This window comes from Lampetra fluviatilis, chromosome 31 (genome assembly GCF_964198595.1).
Source record: "Lampetra fluviatilis chromosome 31, kcLamFluv1.1, whole genome shotgun sequence".
Taxonomy (NCBI): Eukaryota; Metazoa; Chordata; class Hyperoartia; order Petromyzontiformes; family Petromyzontidae; genus Lampetra; species Lampetra fluviatilis.
Window position 1 is genome coordinate 6,556,185 of NC_136305.1, and position 12,344 is coordinate 6,568,528.

Here is a 12,344-nt window from a genome sequence, read left to right on the forward strand (position 1 = left end):
CCAGATCGCCTTGGACTTGACTCAACAGACATCTGTGTGTGTGTGCGGGTACGGCGGAATTGTTCCGCCAATTTGACACCGTGTCGGTTTGCGTGCCGCCACCCCTACCTAACCCCCCCCCTCCCCCTTACCGCACGTGACTACGGTGCTGCCCGGCTAACAGCCGTGCAGCAGAGCTAAGGACGGCCTTTCGACGTTAGAGACCGCTCGCGAAGCGATCGAGCTCGATGACGTGACAAGTCGGATGCCGGTGATATTAATCTGGTGCCATAATTGGTGTCCGCACCCTTCCCATGAGCGCGAGGCTACCACGAAAACGCCACCGCTCCTCTCTCTCGGGCCACGTCTCCCGTCGAATGAATCGCGTGTCGACCTTTGATCGCAAGCGTGAGGAGGAGGAGCGGGGAAGAAGCCGGTTTAAACAGGGGTGCGCTTGGCAATGTCGCAAAAAAGCCGCCCCGGTTATAAATACACGGTGGCCGCTGTGTTTGTTTTCATCGGGAGGCTTGCTGGAGGGAACAAAAGGAGCCACTGAAGGACACTCCAGATGAAAACGGGCGTGCCTGCCCATCCCCGCTGCGACTTGTTGTCGGGAATGTCCCTGCTGCCCTCCTCCCCCTACAGTTTCTGCCCCCCCCCACCACCGTCCCCACCGCCCCCATCACATCAGTCCGAGCCCCAGTTTCTGGTCTGCAAGGTTTCGTCGCCAGGCTTGTGCCGTATAAGTTGTGGGGCATTTTGCTTGGGATGATAACCTTTTAATGCAATGCAACAACAAATACGGAGGGCATACGTGTGATAAAGCTTTGAATTGTATGGACTTAACAGAGTGTAGGGAGAAGTGCTGTTCGCGAGCACCTATGAAGGCCAGCATGGCACACAAGTGGGTGGGTGACTAGCACAGCACCCGGCCGTCTTTGTCTCCCTAGTGCCAATGTTTATATACCACACCAGGTACACATGAGGCTGAGTCGACCTAGGGGAGACCGGTTCAGATAATTGTCACTGGTGTTGGCCATGAGTGGGAATCGAACTCCTGTTGCCGGGTTCATAGCGCATCACGCTAACCGCTGCGCCACCGCTCCCCACTGCAGTCCCAACACGCGCACAGGCACGGGGCTTGTAAATCCGATCTGCACACTCCCCGGTGTTTTTGTCCAGGGAGGCGGCAGGTAACGCAGACGCAAACGCCTTGTTCTGCTCACGGGGTCGCGGAAGTGAGCTGGCTTTAATAGAGGCAAAACAGGAAACGGGCTTCAGTCACGCCGCGGCGTTTTTAATCTTTACCAGATGGAGGGGGCCCGGTGCCTGCACCCCCATTTACCCGAGTCGTCACCCGCTGGCACGTAGCGGTGATCTCAGCCTCTCGTTAACACGTGCGTGCCTTATTCTGTTGGCGTGCCGCCGGCCAGGGTAGCCTGGCGGTCAGCGCACTCGCTCTAAAACTATAAACTAAATAATTTTTCTCATTTTACCGGTTAAGGCCCACTCAGCCATGTAGCTCTTTTTCCAGAAACGACCTGGCCATAACAAATGATAGCCAAATGAAGTGGCTTGTCACGTGGAAATTTATAGCAGCCAAATACTCTTAAACGCATTTTTCTAAATGTGGAGGGAAAAACCGGGATGCCCCCAGAGAAAAAGCCACACAATCACGGGGAGAGAGACATGCAAACTCCAAATATACAGCAGCGTCAGGGTCGGGATCGAACCCACGACCTCCTGTATACCAGGCAAGGTCATTAACATCTCGCCGCCCAACGCTTGTTGCCGCCAAGCCGATCGTTCGCGGGGTCGACAGTTTGATTCCTGCTCCTGCCGCGTTGTGCTCTCTGCGGCGAGGCAAATGTATGCCTGAGTTCTGCAGTCGTGGATAGTGCATTGCACTATGTACCCGGCGGCTTGACTTCGATTCGCGTTAACGACCAAATCACAGTGCTGAATATTTGGTCGACTCGGCAGCCTTCAAAGAGTACCTGGTGCGTTGTGTAAACGTCAGCACGGGGGGAGACAAAGGCGACCGTGCGTGGTGTTGGCCACCCGACCTCCTCGTGTGCCGTGCCGGCCTTAAAAGGTGCTCGCCAACAGTAGTTGCCCCAACAGCCTGTGCTATATATGGGGGTTCTTTATATTTGTCTGGCATTGTGGTTAGAGAGCTGGAAGGTTATGAGTTCATATCCTGCTGTGGTGGATGAAATGAGCAGTCTTTTGCAGGAATTCAACAGTTTCCGTTCTTTGAGAAGATTGAAATTCTACTGCTAGTTCAAGGCCATCGCAGGAAATGTTGCGTGCTATGGTTGTTATTACTGTAAGGCATGCTGTGGTGCAGTGATTCATGAATTCGCAAACAATGTTATGCCTATGGTGCATGCGTTGAATCGTGCATGCGTGATACATTATTTACAATTTGTTCAAGTCGATATGCTAATTGTACGCTCGCGTTACGGTAAGCTATTGGAGTGAACAAAACTGTCAAAACCAGGCAGAAGCAATTGGAAACAGTACGAACTATTAAATTATTGAATTGAATCGTGAGCCTGAAGCGTGACGATTGATCGAATCTCTGGGGGAATGAACAATCACGTGGCCCAGCGGTAGAGCATTCCCCACTTGTTGCAGAGGATCCTGGCTCGAATCCAGTGGCTGTCCTGAATATTACTTTGGGTGTAAACTAAACTTAAAACTACTTGTTTTACCAGGTAAAACCCACGTAGCTATTGTCTTTTTGTTCAGAGGTAACCTGGCCACACATGACAGCTCATTAATGTGGCTTATATCATCACGTGTGGGAATTTACAGCAGCAGCCAAATAATATTAATGCATATTCCTAAATGTAAATGGGGGAAAAACAGGACCCGAATAAAAATCCACGCAATTACCACGGGGAGAGAGAGAGAACACGCTGGCTCCAAATATACACCAGGTATCGTCAGGGTCGGGATCGAACCCATGCCCTCCTACATACCAGGCGGAGGGAGGAAATACAACACGCCTTCTGCTTCACTCATAGGAGGACGTTAAAGATACTGTGACATCATTCACGAGAGTAGGGAATTGTGTGCTGCCATCGGGGTCTATATTTGCTAAATTCTAAAATTACACCACAAATTACTCAATTGTGACGGTACATAGCAATTTTCTTCCACAACTGGCAGACTAATGCCCCAGGTCACTCGTGCGAATCAGACTATCCTGGTCTCTTGAGTTGACACCAAAATAAACTGAACTGAACTTAAATTATATACGCATGCTTTTACTATACAGCACTATTATTTTTTGTGTGTGTGTGCTGCTGTAGTTATAGAGTTGGACTTTTAATTGGAAGGTTTATTTGTTCAAATTGTGGCCGGGAGTCGGCTCAACCCACCATCTGTGCTGGGTGAAATAAATGAGTTCCACATTTTTGGATGTCAACAATGGTTGGTCTATTAGAGACTGGATGCCACAATAGGAATGTGGAATTTCCACCACCGGCTGATGGCTGTCTGCATTGATGGGCAAAGCCTTACTGCATTAATTTGAGAAGGGAGACAAAGACTTGGATGGATGATGATAATGATGATGACTTAAGTATATGTTTGATAGAATGTCATGCCCATGAGCAGTGTTATTCTTAACACTTACCAACTGTTTTTTTCTCTCCATATTTTGCTGCTATTATCTGCCTTTGAAAATGTTTCAATAAAGTAGCCGTTTATTATCCAGATATATATACCGTTGCCTCCAGATGTCTCACCGTGTGTGGCGTCTGCGCTTATAAATATTGCACAACCCCTTTTTCAATATTCATCCGTAACCCTTGACCGGCGCTCTTGACAGATGGTGGTGAATGGTGCTCGCTGCTTCCTTCCAAGGTTGGGTGACGGCCGTGATTGTTGGAGCGAGCTGACCTATTGACCCTGCCTCTGTCTGTCTCTCTCTCCTCTCCCACTTGAAGGCCGAGTGATTTCTTTAGGAGGCGGGGGGAAGCCGTGCTACCGACCACAAAGGGGGGGGGGGCACCTCCTCGGCTCCCAGACCCCCCCTCCGGGGTCATCTCCGTGACCTTCTCTTGACCCCTCTGGACCACCCCGCCATGACTCCTCGACCCTTCACCCCCGACCCCGTGTCCTCCTTCACTCCCGATGCTGGTGAGATGATTTCTATTCTCTGTCGCGAAAAAAGAAACGGCTTATATTCTTCCCCAGCGTCGGGCCGTGCCATGTGCTGGTCGATATACTGTCGGACGTTTTCTCCGCGTGCCGGTTGTTTCATCTTTTGGAGCTGAAAGTTCAAGGCCTGACATCAGATGTCGTGCCGAACAATGCCACTGTACAGCACAAAAAACACATCGGAGACCTACGCAGCAGCACAGCCCCGAAAATCTACGCAGTCGCAACTCCCGTGTTTGTAAATATGTAGCAAAATCCGCACATGTCAGGCCATCTGATGCGAGTTCTGAAGCTTCCGCCGTGAAGAAAAAAAAAACTTTAAAGTTAGAGTGGAGTGCGCTACCGGATTGCGCCTTTATAAAGTTACCGTTTTGGCGTATTGCAATGCAAGAGTGATGTCGCAGTGATGTCAGTAGAGTGCTCTAATGAAGGGTGAGACAATAAGTGAAAGTGTTTGTTATGAATTAAACTTAAAACTCACGTCCGGCAGCCCAGAACACACAGCCTAGACACACGTCCAATAGATATGTTGTTATTTTTACTTGCTTGTCTCTTTATTTAATAACATTCCATCGAGTTGACAGGCGCAATTGACATATTGGCAGACAACCCCTTTGAGCCTGATTGATGAGCGTTATGTTTGGGTGCCGGGTGGATTATTACGCCGCAGGATCATGAGACGTGGTGGCGGCGGCTTGGGCAAGCCTTCTTCTGCTATTGCATCGCATTGACCAAGGCTGGTGATGATGATGATGATGGATCGTGCCATCTTGGTAGAGCTATTGGGGAAAAATAACACGGGCACAGAATGTCCTTCAGGCTTACACGACCTTCCACAAATGTGCGAATCAAACCAGAAATCTTTAACCTGTAGCCTTGGGTCTGTGGCCTTCACACTGCGACGCCGAGCGTGCTTTGCGTTTGTCCATCGAGCACTGATGGCGGTGAACTAAAACCAATCTAAGAAGACTATACAGGCGTGTGCCCCGAATGCGTGTACGTCTATTTAGACGAGCATTAAATTAGATTCTTGCACCCACAATGCATGCAATCGCGTCGTGCGCTGTCAAGAGTGTATAAGTTACGATTGATGCAAATGCCATGATATACCAAGGTTAAGTTTAGGCTGATGGAGTGGCCAAAATATGTTCAAATAATAATTGTGAAAAAATATGAAGCAATACAAATGTCCGTGTACCCCCGTGCATGCCCATGCCACGCGCGTGCTCATCTTTGTACCGGCGTACCCGCTCATCTGCTGTGCCCGTGTACGTCCCCGTATACTTGCTCGTGTGCGTGTCCGTGCGCGCGTGCCTGTGCGTGCGTGCCTGTGTGGTGGCCGTGTGAATGCCCATTCGCGCGTGCGCGTGTGCCCGCAGGTGTCGGGAATCCGGGGGCCAGTCGCTGCGACGACATGGCGGTGCGTACCTACGAGGTGGTGCCGGCGGCCATCGCCGCCACGTGCTGCCTCTTCGGCTTGATCTACTGCTTCTTTGGTGGGTGTCGTCTCTCCTCCGGCCTCAGTTCTTACCTCCCACGCGTTTTCGCCGGCAGATCTTTGCCAGTGACCCGCTTTTGAATGGCGCGCCAGATCTCATCGGAACTCCGGAGCTGAGCGAGGGTTGAGCCTTTGTTGGAACGCACCTTCCAATTAGCGCGGTTGGCTACGGTAACGGGTGCGAAAGACGTTGAACGTTGCATACACTTGGGGGGACGAACGCGCGTCAATGAGACGGGTGTTATTGGGTGCTTCGGGCCAATGTGGTGGGCAACAGAAAGCAGTGCATCACAATCATTCGACTGCGTCGTGTTCCCGTGTCTGTGCTCCTCCCTTTCACCAACCGTTACCCTAAGCGGGTAACCTGGTGCTGTAGGCTTGGTGGGTTCTGCGAGGTGGCCAGGTGATGTCAGTACAGCACAGGATTATTGAATATATCTGCGTGGAGCTTTGAGTGTTAACGCCGGGTACTCTGGTTTCCTTACCCATGCTAGACATGCGTTAATGGAATTGGCCAAACATTCCAATCAATGCAGGACCTTCTTCAGAAAGAGTCCTGAGACTCTGTCAGGCTGCCGTGGGCATTATTGCCGGTACATGTGTTTGAGTGTTAAGGGCAGAGGGGTGAGATGGATGACTGTGGATTGTGGGACTCATGTTTCTGGCACTGTATTTTTACACACGTGCAACATGCCCACGCAAATGTATTGTCCGAGAATAAATGTGTCAACACCCACGACAGGGGCATGGCCAGATTCCCACGTCTGTAACATTGCCCCAGTTAGTGTTGAGACGACTCGGTGCAGAAGAGTTTATAATTGACCTAACAGCTCGCAGTGCGATCAACGCTGATCTGTTTGCACCTGGTTAATGGTTGCATTCTCGTGATGGCTGCCGCGGTAATGCTGAAGAGAGATGGGGGAAGAGACGGGGAGAGAAAATCGGAGAGCAGTGAATAAGTGGTGGGAGAGATCGAGACGGAGAGGAAATGTGACGAAAGTAGAAACAGAGAAAGACGCAAAAAAAACGAGTAATAGAGAGAGGGGGGGATTTGAACAGTCATGGAGAGAAACACGAATATGAACTTGAGAGAGGGAAGAGAATGTGTGAAGTGGAGAGAGCGAGAGAGATGGGCAGAAGGATTATAAGAGACGGAGCGAGAGAATAAAAATGAGCGAACATATAAAACTCAAGAGCTACAATGATAAGAACGATGCGAAGATATGGAGCAAGAACGAGGAACGAGGAGCGAAATGGATTCCAGAGAGCGAGAGAAGCGGAGGCGGACAGACTTAGACGAGAGAGGGGAATATTGAATCCGCTACACAAACAAAGAGAAAGGCGGCCAATAGCGGCTCTGCACCTTTGGCCGATCTGTTGGCAAAGGAGATGCAGAGGCAGCCGCCCACGTGGATAATCGTGCATTAACAAGAGCCAGATCTGCATCTTAAGAGGCCTGGGCTGCACCCCCCAGCCCCCACCGCGCACGGCTCCCTGCCCCCACCCCCACCCGACTCTCCATCCCCCCCGTCCCTGCACAGACAGCGCCGCTGTGAAATCAAATGAGGCAAGTGCCACGTGCATGGCTCTGTTTTGGCTAGCGGTGAATTTAAGTGGCGTGTGACTCACCCGGCAAAGACGCACGCGCATGCACCCTGGTGTGTGTGTGCGTGTGCACACGCGTGCAGATGTGTGCCGAGACGCAGGTCACCCATGTACCGCCTTGCAGACTGTTGGGGTATAACGGTAAAAATTTAGAGTTCGTAATCATTCATAATTAAGGTTTTTGGGCTGGATCGCGTAAATATAAATGTGTCGTGAACCCACCACCACCCGATACAGCCAATTTGTGAGGTTTGTCACGTGAACGAAACGTGCCAGTTAGGTTTCAATTCGGCACATCATCAGTGTGATGGCGAGTAAAAATCCACAACATTTAGGATTGAGTACGACGTTTTTTGTGTAAACATGTCATCATTGCTCTGGTGCCTTAGCGATGCGTAAAAATAAATCAAATGATAACATCTGACTTGCAGTGCGAAGAATTCAATAAATCGGAGCTCGTTGTCATTCCACTGCTGGATGAGTCCCTCCCCCAAGCTGCGTCGTTCGTGGGGGTTGTTTGGTCATACTTCGCCACGCTGGTCAGTGCGGGTTGGTGAACGGGGGGGGGGGGTTGAGGCCCAGGACCGGTTCAGATCTTACTCGCCGCTGAAGTTAGCCACTTCTGGCAATCGAACTCAGGTGCGGGGCGCAGGGAGCTAATCACCGTGCTAGCGCTCTGCCCCGTAACTTATGTGAGTACAATGAACTCGGCTCTCATTTTTGGATGAGTGGACCTAGGGGAGGCCGAGATCAGATTCGGCTACCATCTTTGTCGGGTGTGTATCCACAAATTGGAACCACCTCATGACGTATTGATCCATCCGTTAATATTGATTTCTTTGGCTCACGAGACACGTATTACATTCTCTCTATACGAATTGATATTTTAGCATTCGTATGTGATGAACGTCATGGATCTACGTCACCCCTGTAGCTACGAGAGGAAGTACACTCACTACAATGTAGAGAGAAAAAAAATGCACATACACCACGAACATATGTCCTTCACTTGTAGATTACACACAAACACCCATGAAACAACAACAACCACCGTTGTCTATTTAGTGGCGGTGACGTCCCGAGATGCTTGTGCCAGGCTAGGTGCTCCTTGAGCACACATCTGACATGAGGTGTGAGCACGCGTGTACACACACACACGCAAACAGAAACAAATATATACAAATTTCCATCACCCACGTAGAACACAGTACACTTGTGTGTGCACTGAAGTTTACACATACTTTGCAGGCACATGTGCTAAATTGGAAACAGATTATTTTCCCTTTTCCAAATAAAAAAAACCGACTGTATTTTCTCGAAATATTTCTTCAAGGGAAACCCTGCCAAGTCTGGGGGGTTTGCCTCGGTGTTCCGAAACCACAGTCAAATGAAACTTTACCCAGGACACATATAAAATGAGAGCTTTAAGAAGGACAACACTTACCACAAACACGCGCTTGCAGCCTGACCAACTCAGCGCAGGTTTCGACGCCCCAGGCGTGTGGGCGTGTTGGTGGGTGGGTTCGCGGTGGTTAGCACTACACCGTGTTATGAAACGAACAATGGAGTTTGGTCCCGATCACTGCTCGTGGTCAACAAAAATTGGCATCCGCGAGGTTCATTCGGCCTAAACCAGGTGACGCCTTGTGCCAAAAGAGTTGGGTGCGATTGAGGGAGCACGTGAACGTTTGTGCACGTTTGGGAGTGCTGCATTTTTGCCACGAGCATGTAGGAGCGTAAATGACATTCATTCTTTCATCCAGGAGAGCCATGCCGAGTCTCAACACTGTGTGTCAAGGGGCGGTCCTGCATCGGGATTTTGGGCCAATTCCATTTCAATGGCCTTGTTTTTTTTCACGTGTGGGATGAAACCAGAATACCTGGAGAAAACCCACGCATACGCGGATACATCTTACTAGTAACAATTATTTCAAGTTGTAACGCGCTGCGCAGGTGCGAGAAACTGGTGGTCAGGCGCCCAGAATTACCCAAGCTTTGCAGTCCTCTGCATATTAAGGTGTAATCGGCCAATTAATGAGCGTTTACAAGTCTGTACATTTGACACATACCTGGCCACCTCACCGCCCAGAGGGTCTGTGAGTTTCACCAATTTCTCCGTGATCCGTCACCCATCACCTCTGGAATGATAGGTCACAGGTGTGCGCAAGTGTGCCCCACTCACTTGCTATTCCATGGGTTGACTCGGTCTAAATTGCTACAAGACCAAGTGCTGAGAGATTTGTGTTCTGCAGGGGGGGGGAGTGAGAGCGTGCCATGGAGTATGAGTGGCAGGGATTGTAATTGTGAGAATGTGCTGCTGATGAGAGCACTATAATGCACGTGTAAGTGTGCACGGCAGCATACGAGGCTACGCAATAAAGCGAGTGAGTGCAAGTGTACGTGTGTGAGAGAGCTTCTTGGGGGAGCCTTGTAAAGCTTGAGAGAGCAAGATTGTGCACACAGGTGGATGCTGGGAGTGTACACATGTGTGGCGCGAGAGGGTGTGAATGCTCACAGTGGTGAACAAGAGTGCGCACGATGCTGGAGAGTCCTGGAGGGCATCGGCACGTGCGGGGAAGCACGCATGTGTGAATACGAGAGCACGCGTGTTGGTTCAGGAGTTTACAAGAACATTGTTCATCAGCGAGTCTGCACAACTACCATCCCGACCCGCTCGCAACCTCCTGCCCGTGTCCCCTCCAGCACTGTGACCCTCTGCCCGTCTCACCCCACCGTCTCCCCCCCCCCCCCCCCAACTCCAGGCTACCGCTGCTTCAAGGCGGTCATGTTCCTGACGGGGCTGCTCTTCGGCTCGCTCGTCATCTTCCTGCTCTGCCACAAGGAGCAGGTGTTCGAGGCGCGCCTGGGCCTGGAGGCGAGCGCCGGCGTGGCGGTCGCCATCGGCCTGCTGTGCGGCCTCGTGACGATGCTCCTCCGCTCCGTGGGCCTCTTCGTCACGGGCCTCACGCTGGGCCTGCTGCTTGCCTCGGCCGCCCTGGTCGTCGCCGAGCAGTTCGCCCACCCTCCGTCGGCCTGGGTGCCGGCGGGCGCGCTGCTGGGCGCAGGCGTGGTGTGCGCGCTGCTGGCGCTCCACTGGCAGAAGGCCGTCACGGTGGCGGCCACCTCGGCGCTGGGGGCGGCGGCGGTGACGGCGGCGGCGGACTACTTCGCGGAGGGCGGCGCGGCGCTGGCGTACGCGTACGAGCGGCTGCACGCGGCGCGCAGCGAGGCGCCGCCCTGCTGGTACAGCTGGGCCGTGATGGCGGCATGGCCCGTGCTCGCCCTCCTCGGCGGCGTAGTGCAGTGGAGGCTCACGGCCGACGGCTACTCGCACAGCGAAGGTAACGCGGCGACGGGCGCCGGAGGCTCTCGGTCTGCGTGGCGCCGCGAGAGTTTGACGGTTTCCAGCCGCGGTTTAAAGCCCCCGTGCGCTGCCTTGCGTGCGTTGTGTGCATGAATGTCCGATATTTAGCTCTATACCCCTGGAAGCTTTTACGGGAACCCAATTGTAAGCTCCCGGCGCGCGGAGCAAAATGTACGGGTGCATGTGAGGGTTGTCAGAATTTGATGGTGAGGGTTGGGTGAAAGACTTCGAAATTGAGACTAAGAGTGCGGTGGTGAAGCTTGTGTGAGTGCATTTTCTCTTGAGTGGAGGGTGCATGCAGAGGACGCTCAGGATTGATGGCAGCATAATGGGCATGCAGCTTTCGCTAGAAAGTGCGCGTGAAAGCACTTTGTTTGGCATATCGATGCACGTGTGAAGGGTGTTGAAAATTCGTTATGACGATACAGGAACCAATTTGGAAGTTCAGAATACAATGTAAAGGAGCATTTTCTTGAGTGCAAGTTCCCTTTCTGTATAGGTGTGTTGAGTGGAGCTCGTGTGCAGGGTGGTGGAGGGCAGATTACCGAGATGGGCAATGAGCCGCAACAAGGACTGGCGACCAAGGAAAACACTCCGAGGGTCCAATTCTCATCTCAACAAAACGACCGAAATGCGTTGGCGATCGCCAGTGATGGGAAAAACATTTGTCGTGTTTTTGCCAAATATCGCCCAGAAAAAGAACATTCCCCGAGCCTGGAATTGATCCACACGGTCGGGTACTGCAAGAACAGACCTGGGAGCTGGCAGAAAGAAGGAGGCAATGACTTGCTGTGGTGGTGACTGCCGCCTCTTGCTTAGGCGAAGTGTATACAAGCAAACTGTTTCTCTGTACAAGTAGAACAACAACAAAATTAGGTCATCAGCCGATTGACTTTTCAGACCAATATTCTCAAGCAGTATTTGTGTGTGTAACCAGGAAAACTTTGAATTGGTTTTTGATTCCCTGGGTTCCTTCAGCATTGAAGATCGCCTATTACATAAATACTGCTGGGTTAGGGGTTCATATTTGCAAGAGCACTCCCATCCAAACAAATGAAATGGTAGAGCCCCTCTGTATCGAAGCAGGGCACAAGACAAAATTATAAATGTGTCCCCAGAACTGTGCGCAGTCATCGTTGGCCTGGTTGAAACCATCGGCGTCCTTCGCACATGAGGTGGCTGGATTGCTCGCTCGCTAGGCTCGTCACGGCCAAAGTCAGCTCGCTGAGTCAGCACTGCTTGGGTTCTGGGTGTGAATCCAGGCTACCGCATGAGATGAAATCTCCCCACCCGTTGTGTTTGGCGAATTGAGTGGGGTCAGGTGTCCAGAGCACGGAGCGCCACTGTGAAATCTCGCGCAGTAAAAAAAAATGTGAACCTTGCTTTTGAATGGGATTTGATCCCAGTCACTCTAACGTCGCTCGTGCCGCGCGCCTTCTCTGTGCTGCTGCAGTCATAATCAGGCACCACCGCAAGCGCGTGCCGCTGAAACGCATCAGGCAGCAGGACGCGCGGAAGCGAGTGCGCGGGGTAGCGCAGCCCGAGGCCACATACAGGCGCAAGCCCTGCTCCGTCAAGCGCATCGATGGAGATGTCCTCTCTCCGGTGAGGGCCTGGGGTCACCCTGCACTCACTCACCCACCCTGCACTCACCCACCCTGCACTCACTCACCCACCCTGCACTCACTCCCCCACCCTGCACTCGCTCCCCCACCCTGCACTCAC

The 12,344-nt window shown here is 51.9% G+C and overlaps 1 protein-coding gene across 1 annotated transcript in view; it reads left to right on the forward strand.

Moving 5' to 3' along the window:
* LOC144943493 (transmembrane protein 198-like) overlaps positions 1-12,344 on the forward strand; it is a 41,619-nt gene that overhangs the window by 22,214 nt on the left and 7,061 nt on the right. Inside the window, exons 2-5 of the mRNA XM_078870984.1 lie at positions 3,939-4,131; positions 5,532-5,648; positions 10,018-10,596; positions 12,073-12,224. Of these exons, the coding sequence (XP_078727110.1) occupies positions 4,077-4,131; positions 5,532-5,648; positions 10,018-10,596; positions 12,073-12,224 (903 nt within the window). The 5' untranslated portion in view covers positions 3,939-4,076. The remainder of the gene's footprint in view (positions 1-3,938; positions 4,132-5,531; positions 5,649-10,017; positions 10,597-12,072; positions 12,225-12,344) is intronic.